This window comes from Pogona vitticeps, chromosome 2, assembly GCF_051106095.1.
Source record: "Pogona vitticeps strain Pit_001003342236 chromosome 2, PviZW2.1, whole genome shotgun sequence".
NCBI lineage: Eukaryota > Metazoa > Chordata > Lepidosauria > Squamata > Agamidae > Pogona > Pogona vitticeps.
The window spans coordinates 151,201,622-151,228,146 of NC_135784.1; the positions used below are offsets into that span (position 1 = coordinate 151,201,622).

The 26,525-nt window shown below is 43.6% G+C and overlaps 1 protein-coding gene across 1 annotated transcript; it reads right to left on the bottom strand.

Annotated features, from left to right (window-relative positions):
* Positions 1-561: 561 nt before the first annotated feature.
* On the bottom strand, positions 562-17,491 carry SLC39A5 (solute carrier family 39 member 5). The gene is made up of 11 exons (XM_020785033.3): positions 17,161-17,491; positions 13,738-14,169; positions 12,865-13,081; positions 10,671-10,845; positions 9,145-9,314; positions 8,106-8,261; positions 7,315-7,396; positions 5,410-5,661; positions 4,184-4,264; positions 3,559-3,749; positions 562-1,202 (listed from the first exon to the last, which is right to left on the bottom strand). The coding sequence occupies exons 2-11, from the start codon at positions 14,157-14,159 to the stop codon at positions 1,053-1,055; spliced, it is 1,896 nt and encodes a 631-aa protein (XP_020640692.3). The 5' UTR covers positions 14,160-14,169; positions 17,161-17,491; the 3' UTR covers positions 562-1,052.
* Positions 17,492-26,525: the final 9,034 nt, after the last annotated feature.

The window sequence follows — 26,525 nt, forward strand, 5'->3', positions numbered from 1 at the left end:
TGTAGGCCTCGGATCAGTTCAGAAAGTGCCAGTATTCTACACATACCCTCGAATGTTATCATTGTTCGGGGCTAAGCTGAAGCTTTTAGGTGTGGACCAGGAGCTTGAAACGGAAGACTGCACAGTGCTCCATTTGCCGCCCTGAGCAATTGTTTGTGAAGTCAGAGCTTTTTCATGTTTTTTTTTCCACAGAGAGGTCCCAGTACCTGTCTGTGTGTCATCCTCTCCTACCCATCCCAGCCTGTCAGTTGTTTCATGCAAGGAAAGCAAATCTGCTTGACTTGAGTGTCCTGCTTCAGAGGCTGTCTAGATACAAAGCTTTCCCTTGACTTTGACTAAGAGGGCAAGACATCCTGTGAAGTCTCATGTGGGGCTGCTGTTTAACCTGCTCTTATGGCCGAAATAAACTTTTAACACAAAACCTTTGGATAGCCTGATGCCTATGTTGAGCCATGACAACAAGAACTTGAGGCAGGCAGCTGTGCTTCAGCGGCATCTATGGAGGTGGTGTTCATACCCTTTGTATTCCCACCTGTGAAGGTTCACACTCCAGAACAACTGTTCCTGTTGAAAGCATCCTTTTAATTCAAGTACAAGGCAAGCTGTCCAGTTTATATTGGAAGCAAATTGCTACCCAAATGGGCCACAGTTCCTTAAATAACCCAGCCACCCTGCCTTGCAGTCATAGGTGGCACGTATAAGATGTGGTCTGTCTCCCCTCTGCAAACTGGTATTGGCTGATGCTCCCCAATACAATACAGTTGAGTGAAAAAGTTGCTTTTGATGGCTGAAAGTGGCAGCTCCCTTCCATGTATAGAAGTCACAGAAGGTGGTTCAAACATGTTTTCTGCCTCAAGATGCATACAAGATGAAGGGAGTGATTTGCAGGAATACTGTCAGGGGGTCTCAGTTGCTTCTGTTTTTACAGAGTTCTCTTTCCCCAGATCCTTTGGTGAAGCATATGCTTGGGACTGTACAACCCTTCCTACAAAATCTTTTGGAAGGGAGCCGTCATAGTTGGCTATGACTTTGTCCCCTCACGCTAAAGAGTTCTACCCATCCACGTGGAAACTGATGTGCTTTTCAAAGAGAGCAATGCAGAGCATGAGGGCTCCTCCGCTCAGGAATCCCACATTCTGGAGAAGGAAATGTGCAAGAGAACGCCTTTTGCCGTTGGAAGCCCTCTGCAGCATTTCAGGCAGCTGGGAGGGAGGAAAAGAAAAAGGAGCAGCTTGTTACTGTTTCCGTGGCAGCTGAGATTAAAAACAGCTTGCAGTTTAAGGTCAGACAAGTGAAGGCGGTTGTCCTTGAAAAGAGAACAGCACCAGGTCACAGCCTTTAGCTGCCTAGGCCACTGAGCAACCCACCAGCCCAAAGCCCCAAGAATACTCCTGTTCCTCGTATTGCACTTAAAAGCAGCAATGTTTTGTTTGAAACAATACATGCAGAGGGGTTTTGTTATGTGCCCTTTGGCCCCAGATCTTTTATGCAAATCAGATATGTAGGTATTCAGTAGCTCATATGTTTTTGCCATAGAGATAAGAAACTTAGGGAATGGCTCACCTTGTGCCAGACTGTTGTTGTTCACACAGTGGTCAGAGCCAATACAAAATACAGTATAGCAATTTTATTTAAGGCAGGTACAGTGATGCCTCGCAAGAGGAAAATAATTAGTTCCATGAATCATTTCGTATTGTGAAAATGACATCTTGCGAAGCGCGGTTTCCCATAGGAATGCATTGAAATGTAATTAATGCATTTGTATTTGTCTTGTGAAGCACAGCCATAGAAAAATTTGTCTTGCGAGTCACCAAAAAAAATCGCAAGCCGCTTTCATCTGCGAGTTTTTTGTTGCACGAGACACTCATCTTGCAAGGCATCATTGTAGTTGCATGGAGGAGTTTCATCTCTCAAAAGCGTTCACAGTTCTACTTATGCCATCTAAATTAAATTATTAAATATATCTGTCTGATGCTCCGAGGACATGGCTCTACCTGAATGGCCTGGAACTCAAGCTAACGGGACTCAGTCAAATACAATATCAAGTAATGCTCTTTCCCGCTCCTCTTTCCCGATCTAATCCTTTCTTATAAATGCTTGCTTGCAGAAAACTGTTCATGAAAATGCCCCCTTCAAATTTGATAAGAAGGAATTCCTGTAGCCTTTTAAAACTCTGCAGTATTTAATTCCTTTTGATGTAGCTTGGCTCCTCTAATGAATGCCTTTTTTTATTTTTAACAATGAATGCTTGATACATTGCCACATAATTAGTCCTCCCCTGGACAGGGGTGAGATACTGTTTTTCTGTTTAACAGGACAATAAAGGGAAAATGAGAGTATAACTATACTGTCACACAATGACAAGACTCATTATGTATCAATTAGGGGTCGATTCTACAAATATACACCAAATATAAATAAAGAAGAGTACAGTACATGTTATCACTGAAATCAGCCTTCTATCAACATAATGCTCTCCAGATACTGTTTTCAACTTTTAAGTATGTACATATTGTCTTTTAATGATGTAAGCCACCTTGAGTCCTTTCTAAGGAGAAAGGCAGGGTAAAACTATTTTTAATACTGTACATAAATAAAATAAATATTTTAGATTTCCACTCCTGTCACATCCAGTAAATATGGTCAATGTGAGTGATTCTGGGAGTTGAATTCCAAAGTACTGTAGTAGGAGAGCGATCACCCAACTGAGCAATACTGAGTTCGTTGTTTGGAAGACATGCCTGGCTTACTTCTTTGTGGTAAGCTGACAGAAAATAGCAGTTGCGGAAGCATCTGATCAAGATATTTTCCCAAGCTGTTTTTTTAAAAAAAGGCTGTAGATAAATTCTCAGATAACCCAGGAAAAAGATAAATCCACTGGTCTAAGCACGGGGTCATTTCTTTAAATGATCAAACTTGGAGGTAGACTTCCAAAAAAGTTGAAATCTGCCCATGTTTGAGAAATATCCTTCAGGTAAACCTTAATGACTGAGCAATCATGCTTGGAAACAAAACCTTGAGGTGACAAAGAATGCCAATTTGTAAACAATGGAAGATGTGAATGACTCCTGCTGTGATGGTAAGACATTTCCAGCTCTTAAGCCACTCTCTCTTCCTGGGACAGGCTATCTCTAATAAATACTGTGTCTTGGTTCTTATCAAAAGAGCTGACAGCCCTAATCACATTTTGTTGCTCTAGTTCAAACAAATATAAGTTGATCTGAGGACTCGGAACAGATGCTTAGAAGGGAAGCCTCTTGCTGTTTTCTCTTGGTGCTTTACTGGCAAAGATGTTCCTTGGAAGTGAGGACATTGAGCTATGCCAGGCCTGCTGTGGCAGCTACTCTCTTGCAGCTTAGCACTGCTCAGGAACTGGCATATTGTTCATGTCCAGCTTAACCAACATCACAGATCTGTTGTGAGGATAAAACTGGATGGGTGCATGCCTCAAAGCAAGGGAAGGGGGGAGGAACAAGGAATGTTTATACCTTTGCACGCTCAAAGGTTCAAGTATTATGCCACATTAAGAGGAGAAAGCCCCAATGTAGCTGTCCTTACCATGTCCACAAGTGCCACGTAGAGGAAAATGCCAGCTGTGATGGCAAAGATCCATGGGGTGACCTGAGAAGTGCTCTGGCTGATTATTGTTCCCAGCACGGTTCCCCAGTAAGCCAGGAAAGCAGACAGGAGATTAAAGAGCAGCACCCGCCGGAGTGGCATGCCTGCTTGCACCAGAACGGCACAGTCTCCTGCCGAAGGAAGAGAAGGTTAAGGATACAGTGCCGGTATCCCGCAAGAAGGCCCGGAGTTGCAAAAAAAAGAAGATAACAATTCAATTTCAGACTCTCTCTCAAAATACACCTGCCCTCCAGATGTGGTTGGGCTGCAGTTTCCATCAGCTGAACCTCTCCTGCCAAGTGAAGGATGCTGCCAGATGTTGCCTACCCCTGTTTGTCATCGTATGGCCTGTCTTACTTTCACAGTGCTGCTTATGTTGTTTTTAATATATTAAATGGCAAAAGATGAAAAGCAGCCGAAGAAGTCACAAGGATCAAATGGTCAAAATAGATCTGAAGGAAAATATTTTGCTGTTCCCTGTCTGCTGTCACATGTTGATTTTTTTGTTGTTATTTTATTTTATTTGTAATTTTTTTATAAAAAAGCATAGCTTTCTTTCACTCACCAAGTTCATGGGGAAGTTCGTGACAGAATACAGCCACTGTGGTGCTTAAACCACTAGAGATCCCATCTGAGAAGGCAGCTCCTAAGGGAGAAGAACTCAATTTTACCCAGATTTATTAATCCAAACCTCATTTTAAAGCACTCCCTCTCCAGGAACGTTGTCTCAAGTAACCAGAACTAGTCTGTGTTCACCACACAGTTCCCAGTCACACCTCCTGAACAAAATGCTAGCCTAGGCGGAGAAAGGCCTGGGTTCAGATCTCTGCTTAGCTATGAAGCCCACTTGGTGCTCATCAGCCAGTCCCTACCTTTTAGCCGAGCATTAAATATGTTGGACTGTATCACCTCTTGAGCGTACAGGCTCAGCCCTATAGTTCAATGCACCTGAAGGGCACGAGCCTGAGGAAGACCATCTTAGCTTAACTCCAACAACCCTTTTCCCCCTCCCAGAGTAAGACATCTGTCCAAACAAAGCCATAGAAGTTTTTAAACTGAACAATCAGTGGTTCATGAAACAGCACTAATATGGCCCCTTTCTCCCAAAAATGGAAATTTGCTTTTCCAAATTAATTAGTTCCTATTGTTTGCTTGTTACATTGTTTAAAAATAACTCACAACTCATAACAAGTTTAAAAAAAACAACCACCACCAAATTACTGTTTTACTCCTTATTTTCATGTATTTAAAACTGTATTTAAGTACAGTATTTAATCTTGGCCACATCCGAGATTGACGTGACAAGCAGGATGCTTGTATACAAATACGAATATCCCATCTCTATTCAGGAGTGATGACTCTTCTCCTCCACCTCACCACATCTTCTTTCAGTACTGTGGAACTCCCTTTAGAAGAACCTGGCCCCTTGACCATTTTATTGGGACAAGCGTTTGGCACTGGTTTGCTTCTAAAGGAGGGCCTTTTAATGACAGATGTTGTATTTTATTCTCTTCTGTTGTGCTTTCAAATGGTCTTTAATTGTTTTAATTTAATGCTCAATTTAATATCAGTTATTTCATTTCTTTTAATACTGTAACTTTTTGTAGTTTTAGCTCACAATGTGAGCTACCTTGTAGTTTGCACAAGAGAAGATTCAACTGATCGATCAGCTTTCCCTCAACTGCACTGCATCCAAATTTTGGGCTTTTCAGTATAGACAGTTGGATTGTTTTGTTCCCCACGCACATCCCCAGACAAGAATAGACTCAGCCCTGGTTAAAAATCCCTTACCTATGGCCAGTCCATCCGTGAAATTGTGTATCCCATCTCCTAGAATCACCATCCAAGCGATGTCTGCTATCCCACTACTGAGGGTGTTGGTTGGACCATGGGAATGGCCATGGTGATGTAGCTCTTCCACTTGTCTCTCTGAACTTGCCCCATAATCTTCTGAGCTGTGTATCTGGATAGGACAGTCCTGAGCCTCACCATAGAGGTCCCCAGCTTCTCCTTCTGTCACTGACAGATTCTGAAGTTCGGCACCTGGAACCCAGACCCAGTGGAGAAAGATCAGATCAACCTTATCCTCCCACCACTCCACCAATATGGCACAGGGTCAATGGAATATGCAAGCAAAATCTCTCTTGCCCTCCACTATCTGATTGGACTGGCAGAAGCCCCTCAAGATCTCAGAGAGAAACCACATGCAATGCATCTGCTCTACCACACAGCTATAGTTCCTTCCTCATACATCAGACTGGCCCAAGACACACTGCTGCTTGAGATGGAGGATAAGATGGCCCCTTCCTTGTTCTATGTACAGAAGCTGATCACACTAGCAGCTTAATGTTCTTTAATTCAACAGTGGTGATGGGTCAGCAGACAGGTGTGAGCTTGAGAGGGAGAAGGATAAGCCCCATGACAGATACCCTGCTAACCTCCATCACCTCAGCGCCACTTCTGTTCTCTGCAACATCCACTGACCGAGGCTGCAACCTCATCCTCTCATAACAAGAGCAACTCTGAAATGCATTCCAAAATATTTTCTTGTCTCACCTGGATGAAGTTGTGAGACACCTTTTACTCACCGTTGCCTAACTCCATCAAAACTGCATTAGCTGCAATTAGATCTCTCTGTTTGGCCCATTCCAAAAATATTTCACATTGTTTATGCCAGATGTTCTTGGACTGCAGTTCCAAGAAGCCTTCACCACTTACTCTTCCGGCCAGGATTTCTGGAAGGTGCAGTCTAAGCGCCACTGGTTTATGCAACATGTCTATAAAGCAGCAGGTTAGCAAAGAGATTCTGACTAATCCAACTCAATTTTATGTTGAGCAGGGCTCTTCTGCATTCAAAACTAGTGGATTATGGAATTTATCAGTGCTGACTATGTTTCGGTCTGAGGCATTACATTGCTGATAACAAGACCCTGGGATAACTACCCCACCTGTCCAGGCATTGAGCAGACCCTGGTAGAAGAAAACTCAATACATAATTAAGAGTGCTTCAGTTCCAGTCCACTGGAGCCCAAATGTGTACTTCCACGTCTTTGCATTGTAATCAGCAATACAGTCATGTGGATGATGATCCACTTTTGGACAATAAAGAAAACTGCTAGGAAAAGGTCAGTTCAAAATGACCAAAGAAGACTCCACTGAAAAAGGCAATAATGCCAGGAAAAAGAGAAGGGAGTAGGGAACAGGAAGACATAACATGAGATGGACAGATTCAATAAGAAAAGCCACCACCTTAGTTTGGATGACCTGAATAGGGCTTTAATGACAAGATCTTTAACAATAATTGTGTACCATCAAGTTAATTTTGACTCACGGTGACCCTTTTCAGGATTTTCCAGGTAGAGAGTAGGCAAAAGTGCTTTACCATTCCCTTCTTCCGGGGAATGCCCTGGGGCTGTGCAGCTTGCCCAAAGCCATGCAGGTTGGTTCTACTTACAGGAAGCACAGCGGGGAATTGAACTGCCAACCTCTGGCTCTGCAGCTAGCTATCTAAAACACTGAGCTGTCCAGCCAGCCAGTGAGAGGACCTTCAGGAGGGCATTAATTCAGGGGATCATGGTAAATCAAAAGCAACTTGACAGCACATAAGAGGAAAAACAGTATACTATTCTAAGCAGAGTGCAGAATGAAATAAGTATACTAATATGCATTTAAAGCAAGGGGGAATCCATGACTCACCAGGAGGTGTTCTTAAACTGAGAGCGCTGTTCTCATCCACCATGGTAGGAGCTTGGTAAGGTTGCTTTTTAGCAATGGCCTTCTGCAAAAGGAAAACAGAACGGCTATGAATGTGCTGGAAATGTTACCGTTTAGACAAAAGTGTAGAGGTAGGTCAGGAAGCTCTGTTTGAGTGCTGCTGTGGACATTTTTGTGACCCTGGTAGTGGCACTGGTAGAGCAGTGGCTGGGTCCCAGAAAGGATGTCACTCTCTCTCTCTCTCTTTCTCTCTCTCCCTCTCTCTCTCTCGTGATTGCAACCGGTTGTGTATAAATTGCGCCATACCCTGGGAATTAGACTTTTCTGCCCCTACTTGCATATGGGTTTTATTTTGTTGTGATTATTTTTATGCCAGACACAGTGATGCAGCACACTCTAGCACACCATGATGTTTCGAAAAATCTGTGCAAAATGCTGACTCTGATTCCAAAAAGCAACTGTGGGGCTAGGAAGGCCAATATGAGTAATTCAATCCAAAGCATAGGCTATCATGTAGCTCATACCAATTCTTTGCTTGTGGTCCCACCGTAGTGGAAGATTCTGGACGAATGGACATAGCATAGGCGGCATGGCAACCAAAGATCCATTTGTCAGCCTGCACAAACTGGCATGGGATTTGCAAGCTCAGCCAGTGGAGAAACCGATGGGAAAAGCTATCTCACAGCAGAGGGGAAAAGCTATCTCACAGCAATACAATCTGGTGGAATCTCATCCGCTGATAAAATTGCCCAGCTGGGGGGTTATCCTCTTACCCTCTTTGCTCGTATTTGCTTGAGGGTTCCCATGAGATTCTCAATGAGGAAGAGGAAGTAAATGCCTGCCAGCATGCACGTGCCTTTCAAGACAGCGTCCTCTGCTGTGTCGGGCTGATGTTTCGGTGACAGTAGTCCGTGGGGGCTGGCCTGTGCCTGAATGAAAATAATTCCTTTGAGCAGAGAAAGGGAGAATTCAGAAAACAAACAAATGAATAAAATCAGACCTAACAAGAAACCAGGTAGATCAGACTTGCCTACAAATGCACATACTGTATACACAAACACACAGAGAGAGACTTCATTAGAGTTTGGTGGCAACCCAAATCTATCACAAAGGTCTCGCTGAAAACAGTTTGAGTCCAAGATGCTCCTAAGAAGTAAAGCATGTTTCCTTAGGAATGAAAACCCCCACCTCCCACCATGATTTGATATACCTTTAATGCACTAAGAGAGTACAGTGTTTATCTTTGAAAATTTGTTTTCAGCAGAAGCTGATGAGAAGTGTAGGCCAAAAACATATTGAAGATATGTTGCCCAGTCCTAGTTAAAAGGAGTCCTTGAGGAAGTGTCTAGAGTCCACATACATTGCAGGGAGTGCACCTGGCCCCCCTCAAGTGTTTCTAGAATGAACACAGAAGTCTGAATGTATGCTGTCTCCAGGTAGCTGCTCCATATGAGCAGGGCTGTGGTTCAAGGGGAGAGGCTACCTGGACAGAACCTCTTCAGACTCACAGGCTTCCAGGTTGAGGGGCAAAGCTAGCAAAATCCCCTCAATCTGTGTGTGTATGTGGTCCACATGCTTCTTTAACAACTGTAGTGGGTTATTCTTGGATAATAATTGGAAGATGCCAATTGCTGAGTACTCTCTCACCCTTTTTGTGACACAATATGAATTGTGTCCGTGAGACCTGGTGTATAGTTCACTAAGTACCATCCAAGGTTTGACTATAGGATTTGAGTGAGTTCCTTACGAGGTGTGACTGAACTAATCCACACGTTACTCGTCAAAGATGGGAGGAAAGTGGATGCTACGTACGTGTGGCCAGAGATGCAGCAGTGCGTCCCCACACAGTGTCCCCACAGCCAATGCCACCAGAAAAGCAAGGAGGAAATGGAAGACTTTGTGGTTGAGGAGAGGGACGAGGACAATGGCCAGCACTGAAGGCAAGCTGGTCAAGGTGATGGCCAAAAATCCCCAGCCCAGGCCTGTGGGAAATAAAAGAATGAACAAGACAGGAACTAAGAACTGGAGCTCTAACATCAAGACTGTACAGGGTCATATTGTGGGACCTCCCTATGAATGTTCCCATTCCCCACGGCCAATCTGCACTCTCTCCACATGGACTGAAGGGACAGGAAGCAGGTCCTTCCCTCAGGTTCTAACATTTCTCCTTCTAAAAGGAAAAAGGCACAAACCATTTTGTAAGCCTTACTGGCAGGGGGTCCTCGCTGAACAACAGCCTAAAAATTAGGCTGCAGTTATGCAAATGAGGGAGACGAAGACTAGGACCCCTTGTTTAGTTGAAGGGGTGATGATGGTCTCCTTTCATACAATTTGGCAAGGTTGTTTAGAGGGGAGCACATAGAATACACATTTTATTTCATGACTGGATCAGGCCCAAGACATGGGCCTGAAACAAATTTAGAACTCCTTGTCGTAAAAATGTATACCAGTTCAAGAAGATGGGGGGAAATAAGAATGAAGGGGAAATGTCCATGTTGAAGGACACAGGCAGGCTGTAGATCAGAAAACAAGGGAATAAAAATGCAGAGTGGCACTAGGCAGCAATATGGGGAAAACGAGTATTTTGCCCAGATGCCTCCTGATTTTAAGCAGCAATAGCCTGACACTAGAAACTTGTTGTCATTTCATTTTTAACTGTTCAAGTTCAATTTTCGGATGTCTACAGATCTTATGAGAGTCAATACATGGGCCATTTACCCCGCAGCATGCAACAGATTAGGCTCAGATGAATTTGGATTAAAACCTGGAGACTAAATGACACAAAGCTCAATGTGAAATCCTTGCTTTTTAATGAGGAACTTTTGTCCACTTTCTCCAAAATGTGATCACCTGATCCAAAGGCAAACGGGTCCTCTTGGGGTTGGTTCCCCACAATGGTGTGCCTGTTGTCTGCAGAGAGGTGTGTTTTTTTAAAGGCTTTCAAGGTAGCACAAGAACACAGAATCACTAGATTGGTTCAGGAGAAGCCTTTTTTTCTAAAGTGGAAATTGACAACTAGCACCTTGTCAAAGGCACCTTCTGCTATGCAAACCAAGCTCTCTGTCTCTGCTCCTGCTGATTCCTGAACACTGTTTGATGTCTGGATGGCTACAGAGATTTTACCCAAGAAAATCTGATTTGAAAAACACTGATCACAGTGGATCCAAGTGTATTTTCCACACTGTGCAGTCACACCGTTAGTTGGCAAGATTATTTAACATCTAAGTTGAATTTGCATAGCCCTGCATAGAACTCTGAGTGAGTTACAGGTTAAGGGACTGGGATTCAGACGGGTCCCTTCCAGAGTCAGGATCTGAGGCAAACAGCATGTGAATTACCAGTCCAGAGAGAGCTCCCCACCAGGCCAAATGCCACTTCATCGTAGTGTTGGATGCAAACCCGGCTGTCAATCTGGTAGAGCAAAGCGGGGCACAGCAGGCTGAACTGCTCTGGTGTGATCTTGGAGACAGTGTTCAGCCCAAAGTTCACAAGCAGCTGGGACACATTGAGGCACTGGAGGCACAAATACAAAAACATGAAACACAGACGAGGGTTATGGAAGGAACGAATAATTGTGTTGGACTTGGTCTGCCAATTAAGGCTTAATTGACTGCCAGGAAATTGCCCATCATTAGTTTGATTAAAGTTTTAATTTTAGCTCTAGTCCAAGGGGAATCTTAAATGAGGGGAGGGGAAGAAGTGCCAATTTTGAAAGGAGAAGGGAGCTTAGAAGTTACCGTAATTTCAGGAAATGGAACGCTTGGAGAAAGCAAGAAACAGTATGGTTCAGTGTAAAATGTTAGCATGGAAGATTGGGGTTAAAAAGAAACCAAAATAGAAGCAACACAAGCCTATCTCACAACAACACATGCTCCCTACCCCTAAAAAGCAAACAAAAGATATGATAAATTGTATTAGAGTACTTCTTTTATTTACACACACACACACAGGATAGCAACATTTAGGAGAGTCGTTGAAAAGTTTCTTTAAAATAAATGCACGGCAGACTTGTTTGTTCTGTCCCCTTCTATTGTTTTGGGGAGCAAATGGATAGATGGATAGACTAAGACTCAGGAGATCTGGGTTCAAATCCCTGCTTGGCCACAGAAGCTCATGGGCGGATGGGTGAGAATTGGTTAAATTACTCTTTAAATATTGTACCTACCTCAAAAACCCTGTTTGGGCTGCTCGAAGTGGCAAGCAACGTGATGCCACCCTCTTCAGAACGACATGCTTCTGTGGTTTAGTCTTTTGTTAGTAGAGTATTTTACTTTGAATAAAGTTCTTTAAAAAAAAAAAAAGATAGACTTCCTTGGCTGTGAAGGTTCTATTTCTTGCAGAGCTACCTTTGGTTAAACTGATTGAGAAGCCAGCCTGCCCAAGTCGCCTTAGCAGAGTAAAATTGACTTCATAGAGCATGTACAGAGGGTAAAGGGTCTTACACCCAAGTCTTTCATCTGTTTTTAAGCAAACGGATTTCTTTGGAAGAGAAGCTAGTGGCAGCTTTCACCAGGAATTAGGAAGAAACTGAGATTTTGCTCTGGGATAGAAAGGGATCAGATGAATTTGCCTTCCCCTCAGCTGCAAATATGGCCCAGACTCCATGGGACAGCCAGCATATGATCAGATACTAGGTATGGTGGTCACATGACATTTATAGTTATCAAGCGTTTCACAGATGATCAGTTCCTTTCCACTAAGAAATGTTGGCTCATTCACAGTCTGGCAGTAACTTGTTATAAGTAACTAGTCACTTGTTATTAGTTCTGCCATAATAAAGTATACTGTAACTACATTACGTTTAACCCTGCAATGCAAGAACCAGAATCGTATTGGTGATGTACGTATGCATAAGTGAAATTGCATAAGTTGCAGCTGTGAATTGCCCCTGATTAACAAGATGCCAATGGTGTGCCTGCTGCAGGACTGGAAAATGAAACAGCCCCTTGTTAATTAGTGCTAATTGATTGCCATGCCTTATAAGATTTCACTTGCGCATTTGTAAATTGCCAGCAAGATTGGGGATAACATTGCTCCTTTTGTGGTGTAACTTTCATAGTTACCTTTATAGTTACAGGGGAATCACATCACTTAATGGTAGAACAGGAGTATTAATTAAAACATCGACATGTTGTGCTCCTTACTCTGTTGTGGGTGTAGAGATGATGATGCGATGGACAAAAGAAAGGATGGATTTCCATCACAGGCCAATGTAGAATTTAGATGTTTATTTTAAGTAATAAATAACAAAAAGTAACTATTTTAGTCAATATTGAAAAATAAAAATGTGAATAGTTAATGATAGAAGCATCTTGAGGCCACTAATTCATAGGGCTGCCACACATCTGCAACAACTTGACAGCACAGGACACCAACAAGAAAAAGTCTTAAGCCCTGCTCCTAGTTCGTCCCATTTTATCGAAATTAGCCACTCCCCTTCCTGTCTAAGATATTCAACACGCTTCCTGCAGTAAGTCATGAATCACCGTAAGTGTCGGGACAATCATAATTTTCAGCTCCTGTCACACTTACATCCTCATGTAGATGATTGTAGACAGAGTGATCCAGTGCAATCACACCCTCTAGAAGGTTTAATCCAGAATGTTCTTTGGACGGCTTAAATGTCTCCTCATCCTTGCCGGACTTTTCTGATGCTTGCCCAAAGCTTGACTCGGTGACATGTCTGAACCCATGGAAAGCAGGAGGCACAGGTGTCTGGGTCGTGTGACCCCACTGAGAAACTCCAGGTCTGCAGGAAACATGTAGTCATCAAACTCCAGGTAGGCGGACATACTTCACTTAAGTATAAGGCTACAGTCCTGACATAACAAAGATTATTTTCCACCAACATCCTGGTAACAGAAGAGTGCAGCTCAGGATAATTTTTCATTAAAAGCGAATATTCTATCTATCCTCTCTTGAATTTTATCTGTTGCTTCCAAATAAAATGTGAAACTGGTCTCATTCCCTTGAGCAGTACTAAAATCCTCTGAGAAAAGCAGTTGTCAGTGGATTTTCACTAATTTGTCCTCAATAATTTAGCCAATCAGTTCATGGCAAATTCTCAGTGTTAACAAGGTGGTAAGGAAAAGGCAAGACCTGAGGTGTTTGCCCAGGACAGTCTCAAGAGGCTGCCAAGACAAACTGCCATGGCCTTGACTGACAACATCAGATCTTCTGACAAGATATTAGCTGAGGAGTTTGTTTTGCAAAAGAAGCAAAACAAACTCCTCAAGATATAAGGACATTAAGATCAACAATAAAGAGGGTGATTTAATTTTCTCTGCAGTTACAAATGTGTGCTTGTTGGCCTTCCCTGGGTGTTTAACCTTGCAGTCAAGCTGAAGTGGCAACCTCCTAAAAGACCCACTGTTTATTTCTTTCTGAGACCAAACTGATTATTACCTGGTGGGGGCAACCCTCTCTGCTTCTGCCCCGGTCCGGTGCTCAGGTTTGTTGAGGTGCTCCAGGGCCGAGTGAGAGTGGAGATGCTTGTTCTCTTGGACTTCTAGGATGTCCAGGTGTGAGACATGGCCGTGACCCAGGGCCTCGTGTTCAATCTCCACCACCTGGACCTTCCCAAGCCCCAGGCTAAGCAGTAGGCGCGTCAGGCCCTCAAAGGACAAGGTGCCGTTCTCCCCGTACTGCCCAAAGAGCTGCTGCAGGTAGTAGCCTTGCTCTTGAGCGGCGTCCTCAGGGAGGGTCCGGGCGGTTCCACTAGCCACCAAGTCCGAAGGATCGGCCAGGGCAAAGGGGCAGAAGCCCCGCAGGCAGAGCAGGATCCCCCATGCTCCCAGGAGGTGGAAATGGGAAGTTCTCCAGTCCATCGACAAGAGTCTGGAAGGCAAAGAACATGGGCCCTGAGCAGCAGAGGAAACCTAGTACAACAAACAGTGCTGTGGCTCTCAATGTAAGGGGGAGACACATGGATCCAGAGTGACTTGTCTTTTGGACTACAATTTCCAGAACTCCCCTCTCAAGACAGGCACTGGCCATGCAGGTTAAAAAATAGTTCTGGGAATTGTATGTTAAAATATTTGTATACATAGATTGGGCTACTGAGAAATAACTCAAAGTCTTGAACAAACTGTAAGTAGGTCAGCCAGACGCCAGCAGTTGAATAACTGGTGAGGTTTGAGGTGCCAGTTGCCACAGGCAGGTGTTTGTGACGGCCGTGGCTGCAGTCTGTATAAAAGTAACTCAGGCAGAACTTGTGTTGGTGTACCTTGCTTAAGAGGGGACATGGTGGCGCTGTGGGCTAAACCACAGAAGCCTGTGCTGCAGGGTCAGAAGACCAAGCAGTTGTAAGATCGAATCCACATGACGGAGTGAGCGCCCGTTGCTTTGTCCCAGCTCCCGCCAACCTAGTGGTTCAAAAGCATGCAAATGCGAGTAGATAAATAGGTACCATCTCGGTGGGAAGGTAAACAGCGTTTCGTGTCTAAGTCGCACTGGCCATGTGACCACGAAAGATCGTCTTCGGACAAAACGCTGGCTCTATGGCTTGGAAACGGGGATGAGCACCGCCTCCTAGAGTCGAACACAACTGGACAAAAATTGTCAAGGAGAACGTTTACCTTTACCTTACCTTGCTTAAGGGCAGCAATGCTGGTTGTGGGTTTGTGAGTAACCAAGTGATTATGTGTGGTGTACATGCTGTTATGCTGAAGTTAAGCTCTTTAAGTTAAATGTTATATACAAAGTATTTTGCTAATTGAGTTTGCCTGTCATAAGTTTTTGTATCCCTGAGATAAGAAGACAAAGCACTGAGTTTCTGTTTGGTCTCTCTCTTTCTCTCCAGAAGGTGACATCTATGCTTATTTAGAGTACACTGTTTATGTACACATAAGCAGAGTTTCTCAACATTGTACAGGAGTCTTTAAAAAATAACTATTCCAAACTTTGCCTCCTTCCCTTATGATGTTTCAGGCTTCTGTTGGCTGAGATGGCCAATGTATTCCTCCAAAGTGCCCGCACCTTCTGCAACCACCATCGGCCTTTGTCTTAAGGGAATGTGGACATTCACTCTCTGCTGCCTCTTTTCTCCCTTGGCGCAATGAAAGCATTTACTCCCATCAGCTGCAAGCTGAACTTCTCACTTTTCAAAGACATTTTCTCTCTCAGGATTTTTCAGACATGTGATGGTCCTCGTTGTGCCTTTTAGAGTTGAATATCCACCACAACCATATTTACAGGAAACGAAATGCCCTGTAATAGCAGTGGGGTATATTGGGCTAGGACTCAGGAGACCTGGCCCTGTATGCCTGTCCTGCCATGGGAACGCACTGGGTGGATGGCAGTTGGAACTGGTAAAACCACTCCTTAACTATCTCTCCTTGAAATCCCTTTGAGGGACACTGTAAGTTGGTTCCGACCTGATGACACACAACACTCACAAGTGTTCTATGAAGCCGGTGGAAGTAGAGGTATTTCCTGAGGTATCACTTCTCTCTTCAGTTCACTTCCCTGTAATACTCCAGTACTGTAATTATATCCCCACAGATGTGTTCATAATGGGGACGCTATGAATGGTGATCTAAAATACCGTACCTAGAAGGCACAAACATTTGCCCTCGCACACCAGAAAGAGACAAGAATTTTCTCCTCCTTCCTCTCTGCCTGTGGAAAGGCGACCAGCTCTTTTATCAACCTCCTTGTGGTGCTGAGTCGTTGTGGTAAAGTAAAATGTAATGATCGAAATTCTCTCCTCAGAATTTCAGTAGTGAATATCCTCCAAGCATTCTCTGAACCTATGAATATTTGATGGCGAAAAGCTCCAAACTTGCAACTGAAAGATATCCAGATATTTTGCAGTCATAGTCAACAACATTCATAATATCCAATGGCAAGAAAAACATGAAGGTTCTGTTGGCACCGGGCAGGAGGACAACAGACACATAGTAGCATTTTAGTTGTTCAGTTACGTTCAGGTTTTAATTGTTGTGTTACGTTCAGATGAGGTAGGAAATATATTTCAGTAATAAAAAAAAATCAAAATTTGACTGCAAAGTTTAAATACTGTATTAAAATTTAAAAAAACATCAACAGCTACCAACCGATTGTATTTATCCAAAATTCCATTCCAGCTCTATTGTTTTGAATGCCATGATTCAGACGTCTTATGATTTTGGTGCTTTTAATTAGTCAAATGCTTCTCATCTCCATTTTAGATCTTTCTCTCCAATGATGATAAGAGTTCAGGCCCGCCCCCCCACTCCCAATTATTTCCAATTGCCAGGCTGGAACAAAGGAAACGGGAACAAAGAGTGAGAGAGCTTAATGCTCTTCAGGTTTCCCTCTTGGAACAGGGTTTTGGAACCAAATTTAAATTACGGTAATCACTATACTAGTTCCAGATCGTTTCTCAGGTGTGTGGGCTAGCAAGAAACATCAGTCGAGGTGAGGGCTGTAAAAATAGCATTTATATCTACAGAAAGAGAGTCTCAAAGCACTTCATATATATTGTCTCATTAATTCTTACCACAACCTTGAAAACTGGGTGAGTTTGATTCCCATCACCACCACCAGCGCCACCTTTGCAGACAAGGGAGTCAAAGACCGACCTAGGCTACTAAAGGAATTCATGGAAAAGCAGGATTTTAGCTGGAGATTTTATACTGTAATTCGTTGTTCAGTTTCTTAGCCATAATTCCAGTCTTAACATACCTAATATATCCACTACCACAGTCCTGATCCAGAAATTTTAAAAATCCCTGGGAAGCAGCTGGGAAGTAGTGAAAACATTTTTTTTTCCTGTGAATAAAGTAAATGCTAAAACAAGATAACATTATCTCTCTTTTTTAAAAAAGAAAAGTCTGATTCCCTTACCGTGGTCCTGTCAAGAAGAAAATCTGGAACAGCTGACCAGTCCTCAAAACTTTATAATTTCTAGGTTACAAAGCTTAGAGCTTCTGTTATCTGTTTATTTCCAGTTTTTGCTGGGGCCCAGTGTTCTATAGTCACTGAACACTAATTAAAAATAACAGTTCCCAGCCTAATCATTTTTGATTGGGAAGGAAAACTGCAGGCTTCGAGCTTTTTAATAGGAATCCTTCTGCTTTCCTCTGGCTTTTGATCCTGAGTCTCAGCAGTGGTTGGACTGCCTCGCCTGAGGGAAGGCGAGGCCTGCGCCAGGCCCTCCTATTCCAGAACAACAGGTGGAAACTGGGGGCATGGCAGGGTTTTTAGACTTTCCTCAGAAATATTGGTAGGTGGGTGGGAACGAACAGCTTGTTCCTTGCTTGTGTTGGGCAAGGATTTGGGGGGGGGGGAGAGATTGCATCATGAAGTGTTCATGTGCATATAGCTGACTGGATAGCTCAGTGTGTTATGTATCTGGCTGTGGAGCCAGCCTTTGGGAGTCCCTATTCTGCACCGTGCCACCCAAGAGGAAGGCCAACTTGAGTACCCTTGGGGGCCAGCTGGACAGTCCCAGGATGCCCCCAGAAGAAAGGAATAATAAACCATTCCTGAGGAATCTCTGCCTAGAAAAAGCCTGAAAAGGGTCTCCAGACATGAAATCAGACTTGATTTGATGTCATATCGTTATTAATTTGTATATAAACCCCTGTATTGTGTGAGGTTAGCTATTATTACATTGAATATTTGTTCGGTGCTTTTGAGTGTTCAGGAATATTCGGAGAAGCCAACCAGGGCGTTGAGATCAGCAGGCAGAGCTGTTCTCTCTGTCCTACCACCTTCTGAGGTGCATTGGAGGACAGCACAAACAATGGCTTTTTCCTAGCTGCTCCCAGACTTTGGAACTCCTTGCCAAAGGGAGGCAAAGAGGGTCGGTCCCTTCCTTGTTGTCCTCCCCTAACAGGCCAAAGACCTTTTAATTCGAGCAGGCCTTTAGGCAAAAACGACACAGAGGGTCTGGGAGCAGGTGTGCGGAATTTCTGGTATATTGGAACAGCGTCTAGTGTGGCTGAAGAGGCCAATTCGAGAGTGACAATCTCTTCCACACTGAAGACAAATCCAATCTGTCCCCTGTCCAGCTCCCTGGTTTTGCTGCTTTTGTGACTTCCTCTTTGCCTCGGCCTGCTGGACAAGGGTCTCTTCAAATTGGGAGAGGCCGTGATGCACTGCCTGCCTCCAGGCTGAACGGTCAGATGTCAGGGTTTCCCATCTGTTGAGGTCTATTCCTAAGGCCTTCAGATCCCGCTTGCAGATATCCTTGTATCACAGCTGTGGTCTCCCTCTGGGGCGCTTTCCCTGCACTAATTCTCCATACAGGAGATCCTTTGGAATCCGACCATCAGCCATTCTCACGACGTGCCCAAGCTAACGTAGATGTCGCTGTTTCAGTAATGTATACATGCTGAATATTCCAGCTTGTTCTAGGACTACTCTGTTTGGAACTTTGTCCTGCCAGATGATGCCAAAAATCCATCGGAGGCAACGCATATGGAAGATGTTCAGTTTCCTCTCCTGCCGTGCACAAAGGGTCCAGGACTCACTGCAGTACAGGAGTGTGCTGAGGACACAGGCTCTATAGACCTGGATCTTGGTATGTGTCATCAGCTTTTTATTGAGCCATACTCTCTTTGTGAGTCTAGAGAACATGGTAGCTGCTTTGCCAATGCGTTTATCCAGCTTGACATCCAGGGAGAGGGTGTCAGAGATGGTTGAGCCAAGGTACTCAAAGTCATGAACAACCTCCAATTCTTGTGTGGAGATGGTAATAGAAGGAGGTGAGTCCACGCCCTGGCCCATGACTTGTGTTTTCTTCAGGCTGATTGTCAGTCCAAAGTCTTGGCAGGCCTTGCTGAAACGATTCATGAGTTGTTGGAGGTCTTCAGCAGAGTGGGCAACAATGGCTGCATCATCTGCACCTCGTCTCCTTAACATCATCAGATCCTTCCATGAGGGAATGAAAGGCACTGTAGTTTTTGACGGCTCAACATCAGATAGATCCCTTTGACATCCGAAGCGGAGTGAAACAGGGCTGTGTCCTCGCACCAACCCTTTTTGGGATCTTTTTTTGCTGTCATGCTGAGGCATGCCTTTGGAACTGCAACAAAAGGTGTCTATCTCCGGACTAGATCAGACGGAAAGCTCTTTAATCTCTCCAGATTGAGAGCAAAGACCAAAGTCCAACTGAAATGCATGCGGGACCACTTAATTAACCTGCAAAATTTACTGCCACAAGATGTTGAGACAGCAGACATCTTTAAAAGGGAATTAGATCAAACATGAATCCATGCTATAAGTTACAGACATCCTATCATTAAAGGCTGGAACTTGTTAGTATTCCAGAGACATGATTCAGGCATACCTCAGTACTGTAACTGGAAAACAGACTTGCAAATAAAGCTTGTCATGTGACAAAATCAGAAACCAGTCATGTGACAAAACATGCTAGCAGCTAGAGTATGAACTATAGAAGGTGTAGAAAAGCTCTTGTCGTGACAATCAGATGTTTTCAGCAGTCATGGAATTTTCTCTTCTAATATTATTGAGTCTGTAATGTACAGTTCATACCTCAGTTCATCGGTAGCTATTAGGCATGATAATTAAATCAGAACTGGGAAAAATTACTTTGGGAAGCTATTTTGGTTCTGAGACACAACCAGAACCAGTTATTTAATACTTTTAAGAGCTTGCTGCCCCAGAGCTGTGTGGCACAACTTCTTTATCTCACTCAGTTGATGCCCTAGCTGATCACATTTTTCAGAAAACTTAGTCTTCTTCATTTCTTTCCTTCACAATCCCTAGAGGATCAGTTTGAGTTTTCCTGGGTGTCGGAGGAACAGGTTTCTGCAGTTCTGTCTGCTTCCCCTCTGATTCCTGCTCCTAGTGATCCATTTCTTTCTTTCTTTTCTTTATTCTACTGTAGGTTCTTCTTTCTTGCCTTCTTTGACCAGTCTTACTGGTACAGAGAGGTTAGCGACCAGTGTATTTTGTTTGAACTTTTAAACTGGCTTGTTAGTAGGTTAGTTCTTTTCAAATTGTTGCCTCTTCTGCGGGAGGTTTATGTTGATGTACATACGCACCTACACATTTAAGGTTGCTGTTCAATGTTGTGCTGCTTATTTGTATGTTATTAATTTTATTGGAATGCACACTGGTATAGAGTGCAATATAAATATGTTGTTGTTGTTACATGTCTTCTAATCATCTTGGCCTCTGAGAACCACTGACCAAGCTGGCTGGAGGTCTCAGGGAGCTGTGACCCTAACCACTGAACTGAAAGCAAGCTCCTGGTTCAGGGGCAGTATACCTCTGAATATGCGTTGTGTGCTTTGAAGGCTGGTGATGTGTCGCACGGGCTATTGCCCTTGTTCCATGCTTGTGATGCTCAGAAGCATCTTGCCACCTTGTGTTGTTATTTGTTGGCACTCAGCTCCCATCTGCTCCAGTGAGCATGATCAGGATGGTAGGAGCAGTGGTCCGAGAACATCTGGATGCCCACAGGTTTCCCGAATCCTGATCTGGGTATTCCCATAAAGTTTGGTGGATTTCCCACTCTTTGTTGGAATGCCAGCAGCGGAAAGAGTCAGGAGTACATTTTGTTTTTCCATAGAGACAGTTTTGCAAGCCCAGATGCTTTATTTGAGTAAGTTAATGGTTCACCCAGCAGCTCAGAAATGAAGGAAGATCCTTCCTGTGCTAAGCAGGATGTTCTAAAGGTCGATTTCTGGTTGCATTAGCAGATCAAGTGAAGGCAGGGGGGGAGCAGAATAACGTGGGAGCTGACACACCGCTTCAGGGGAATGGAAATGGGGAGACCAAAGAGTCAGTTTTCCAGGGTTGTCTGGCCGTATGTCCCCAATCAGCTAAATAGTCTGCAAGCGGCATTTATGGTAAAAGGTTACTAGCAGGCGAGACATGACTGGAAATGTCACTGTACACATTAATTGGGAACCTGCACAGGAACTTGCAATTGAAATAGAATCTTGTACTGAAATATAGATTTTTTAAAAAATTTGGAATTAATATTTGAGATGGCAATTTAAGAAATCAGAGCAACAATATCCTCCCTTCATGCCAATATTCATTTCAAAATTAATTTTGCTTTACAAACCTTAACCTTTCTCCATTTCTTCATTTTACAGGTGTAATTTCTAAGAAAAAATGATGTTAGGTGTAGAAAACAAGGACAACCCCAGTATGATAATGGGAAAATTGTCGCAGAGTTTCTGTTTTCCTGGGACAGGCCCCAGCTTTTATAATGCGTCATAGGCAGACATCCAAAAGATACAGCATTCCTTTTTGCATTTCCATGGTGGGAAACCCTTCACCTGCCAGTGCTGTGCCTGTGGGGCAGCTGTAAAAAGCTAAGGAAGCCTGCCCAGAAATAGAGCAGCAGCCTTTCTGCAGCCTGCGTCTAAGAACTCAAGAGTATTCTTAGAGTATATATATATATGGCATTGATCTTGCCATCCATATTTCAAAAGAAAAAAGTTCTCCACTAATTTTCTTATTTTTAGATAAGAAAGAAAGAAAGCCTCCCTTTACAGCAGGTATGGACAAGCTCATGCATCTCCAGGTGTTGAACTGCAGCGCCATCATCCCCTATCATTAACTGTACAGGCTTCAGCTGATAGGAGTTGCAGTCCCAGAGCATCTGGAGTGCTACTGGCTGCTCACCTGTGCTTTATGACATGCAAGTTGTATTCCCCTGTTTTTCGAACTTATGTGCTGTCAAGTGGGAACCAACATATAGTGACCTTGAGTTTAAGGCAAGTGACAGCCTGTCCTCACACCTGTTTGGTGTGTTGATGGGTCATGTTGGGCCATTCCTTTTTTCATGTGTTCACACATGGACATTGCTAGAATGATTCTATTTGCCTCAACTTGTACTTTTGGGGGGTTTCTACTATTTTGGTGTGGGTTGGAGGCCTCCAGTTTATTCCCTTCCCAGAGAGTGTGGTTGCTTGGAGTGGACTAAACTAGAGCCTTGCAGCTTCTTCCAGTGTCAATTTCCGGTATCCTGAAGTGGCTTATGAGCCACTTCAGGATAGTGTAAAACTGAACACTTCCCCTGATTGGTCTGTTGGGAGGAGGAGTGATATGACAGTTGGCGTGCCCCTTCTGTCCAAATGGCATGCTGATCTTCATGTCAATTAAATGCTTCCCCTGATAATCTACAGAGGATCAGGAAAAGTGAAATTATTTTTATTGCATCCACTACAGCAGTGGTCCCCAACCTTGGGCCTCCAGATGTTCTTGGACTTCAACACCCAGAAATCCTGGCCAGCAGAGGTGGTGGTGAAGGCGTCTGGGAGTTGTAGTCCAAGAACATCTGGAGGCCCAAGGTTGGAGACCACTGCACTACAGTACATCATTGGTGATATAATTAATCACTTTGATCAAATTTTAAAATATAATTTTCTTTGCCTGCTTGTAGTGCTGATCAATAACACTCTGACTGCAGGCAGTTTCTCAATTGGCAATATACAGACAAGTGAAGAGACTTTTTTTAATTAAAAAATTGATCAAAGTCATTAATTGCATCAGCAATGATCTAGCATATGTAATAAAAATATGCCATTTGGACAGAAAGAGTGTGCCAAATGGCACATCATTTCTCCTCCCAACTTCCACCAATACATTGTGGCCTGATCCAGCCTGCAGCAAAACGGCCAGTTTGGACAGGACCTCAGATATTTAGGGAGTGGTTTTATCAATTCTATACACACAGTGAGTTTCCATGGCTAAGCAGGGATTTGAATTCTGGCCTCCCGACTCCATCATACTCTCCACTACGCTACACTGAGTGTCCCATGATTTCAAAATTAGATTACCAGTTTTTCTGAGCAGCTTTTGGGCTATACCCAAGACTGAAAATATTAAGCGGTATCCTCTGTTCTAGAAGAAGTGGTTCCCCTTCAGGATTCCAGCCAGCCATTTTGTCCAAGCAGGTCACCCCACTACTCATTACACCTTCAGTTTCTCACTTTCAGCAGCCATTTTACATTACATGGCCCCTAGGCATACTCAGTCCTTATTGGCATGTGGGGTTGTGAAACTAACCCCCCATGAATCTTGTATATATGACATTCAAGCATGTTGAAATCACTGTCTTATGTCTCAGTGGACTCTAGTGGCAACTCAGCAGTCACTACATGGGTTAATTATTATGCAGATCTTGGCTATTTTGGTATTGGTTCCAGAAATGGGGAAAGTCACCCTTTTTAGTATCAAATCTCCCAGAATTATACAGTTCATGTGTCATTTTTAAAAAAGCAACCTTTCCCCCATTTCTCATTAGAATTAAAGCATTAACACTGAATTGGCAAAGTGAGTTGCTCCATTAATTAAGAAAAATGGGTAAGTTCTTCATTTCATCAAAAATAAGTAAAAATACTTCAAGTGGCTGAAAATGGTCACTGTCACCACTCTATTAGCTTCCAAAAGCAAAAGAAAATAAAATACAACAAAAGCGAAAAGATCAGGTTCTTATGGTCGAAAAATAGCATTGTTGGCCATTAATGATTAAAGTAACAAAGTTTTAACTCATGTTTTAAAATGTTTTAACAATTTAGGGGAAGCAAAGTAAAGTTTATTATTTCAAGTCTCTGCTTATTATTCCAAGGAATTATATATAAAGGCTTAGTCTGGTTATATACGGTAATTCCTTGGGATAAGCAGAGACTTGAAATAATAAATTAAACTTTGCTTTGCTTCCCATAAATTGTTTTTATATATAAAATACCTTTTAATAAACTTTGAATATATATTTAAAGGAGTTATATATATATATCAGGATGCTTCTTTATACTTTGCCCGTTTCCTCTAGTATTGCTTATCCTATCAGGCAGTCCTTCTCTTGAAGTTTCAGAGGAACGACTTCCCTGTCTGCTGTGATGTGGTCCATTTCACAAGATGCGCTGTGAGTTGAGCCAGGGACCTTCCCTATGCAAAGCTCTTCTGCTGAACTCTGATCCTTGCCCTTCCTTGATTTAGGCTTAATCTGATAGCTGGCCACCTTTTGACCTCATCTGTAGGGTTGCCTAGTGGCTTCAATGCACCTACGAAGCTCTCATCCACCCACAAAACCTTGCTGCTAGAGAAGGATGTCTCAGCCTTGATCCTCTCAAGGGATGCACAGACACCCCAGTCAGCACTGAGTGTGAGCTGCACGATTGCAACCAAGAGGACTCTGCTTTTATCCAGAGCATAGAAAAGTTGCCTTGTTGGACTGCAACTCCATTACCTATGTGATCTTATCACATCACGGCATGATGTGATAAGAATGCTTTATCTCACTTTATGAGACCTTTTAACTCAGTTGGAAGTACTTCTGAGCTGATTTCCATTATATTGCACAGTTATGCCTGTTCTATAGTAATGTATCTACACATAGGATAAACCTAGTCAATGGCCATTTTTTCTCCCTGCTTGAGAGAAGCAAAAACAGCAGGGGAGTTTGGGCTGGCTCCTGGCAAGCCACATTATTGTGACTGCCATACAACATTTGGTTTCCTAATCTAAATAATGCAATTTTGGTTTAATTTAAATAAAAATGTTCTCAGAGAGCATGGTTACACTATGAAAGTAAAGTGATAGCTGGATTGGGGGGTTGAAATTGGGTTAAAGTCACGTGATAGTCACAAGGAATTTGGGCCAGTGTGTGCATCCTCTTGGGAAAACTTTAAATCTGTTTTTAAGCCATGTTGTATATTGGTTGAAGAGGCTACATGGGCTATTGAAATCCTTGGAACTGAAGCTTTGTTCTGTGCCACTGTCTTTTTAAGAATGATCCAGCTATTCCATGGGAGGCAGAGAGAAGCAATAGTTAGGAAAAGAAGCACCAAGAGAAAGAGTGAGAAATACTAAGGCCTGGAAGGAGAAAGAAGCCAGGGCATGGCTCCTGAAAATATGCAGAATATGTGTGGTACCTTTTCTCGTGTGGAATAATTGTGAAAATCATGAATTAACAACAATTCAGATATAATGGTCACCACATCATACCTGAGGCAGCGGGAGTTTAGGACATGTTGTGTGGCATACACAACTCTGTTCTGCAATCGAAGGGAGAAGACAAGAGGGTGGCTGTCACACATACTTCTCAGCCTGTTTCTCTTGAGGTTAAGACCCCTCCCTCAGCTGACTTCACTGTGGCCACTACTCAGCAGCGGATTTGGCTCGGGCAGGTTCTTGACCTAACTAGAGATGGGGGTATTCCTATTCATATAGGAATACCCCTGCAGAGCTGGACTTAATGAGGGAACGGCCCCTGGGGCCAGACCATCCACTCACGCGTTCGCCGGTGGCAGCAGCCTCAGTCAGCCTTCCAATCGCTCCCGGAGCGCCGCTCTCTTTCCGCTCATGTAGCCCCTCAACAGCCTTTCCCCTGCCTGGTGTTGGCTAGATGAGCGGAAAGAGAGCGGCGCTCCGGGAGCGATTGGAAGGCTGACTGAGGCTGCCGCCACCAGCGAATGTGGACACTCCGGCCCCAGGGGCCGTTCCCTCGTTAAGTCCAGCTGTGCAGGAGTATTCATATTTGTATAGGAATACAAATATCCCCATCATTAGACCTGACCTTTTTAAAAAGTCACAAAGAAAGGGGGGGGGAAGGAAATCCCCTTGTTGCCTCTCCTGTTTCCTGGAGGAATTTTTCAATTGTTTATATTTTTATAAGTGGTGCAGCACATCAGCATTGTCCTAATGCAGTATAATTAAAAACAAAATTCCTCTATACCTGTAGAACAGAGGAAGTCTTTAAGCTGCCAGTACCATGAAGTGGCTGTCTTTTTAAACCACTTCATGATATGCGAAATTGACTGTGGTAGAAACCAGACCAAATAGGGTTGCTTGGGATGTGTGTGTATACCATTTGAATGCAAGTATCACACCAAATGAGGGACGTGGTGGCGCTGCGGGCTAAACCGCAGAAGCCTGTGCTGCAGGGTCAGAAGACCAAGCAGTCGTAAGATCGAATCCACGCGACGGAGTGAGTGCCTGTCGCTTGTCCCAGCTCCCACCAACCTAGCAGTTCGAAAGCATGCAAATGCAAGTAGATAAATAGGGACCACCTCGGTGGGAAGGTAACAGCGTTCCGTGTCTAAGTCGCACTGGCCATGTGACCACGGAAGATTGTCTTCGGACAAAACGCAGACAAAAAAAATTGTCAAGGGGAACCTTTACCTTTTTATCACACCAAATGGCATACTGGACCTCTACCCAACCTTAAGTGACCCTATTTAGACCAAACACAAGCCTGCTCCAAAGGAGCTCATGTAGAC

Bases quoted from the DNA above. Each gene is read 5' to 3' on its own strand.
- SLC39A5 (XM_020785033.3), bottom strand. From the start codon at position 14,159: ATGGACTGGAGAACTTCCCATTTCCACCTCCTGGGAGCATGGGGGATC. The intron at 7,397-8,105 runs GTAAGAGGATAA...TTCCTTTTGCAG, and splicing joins AGCAAATACGAGCAAAGAGG to AAGGCCATTGCTAAAAAGCA. The intron at 1,203-3,558 runs GTAAGGACAGCT...CCTCCCTCCCAG, and splicing joins ACGTGGCACTTGTGGACATG to CTGCCTGAAATGCTGCAGAG.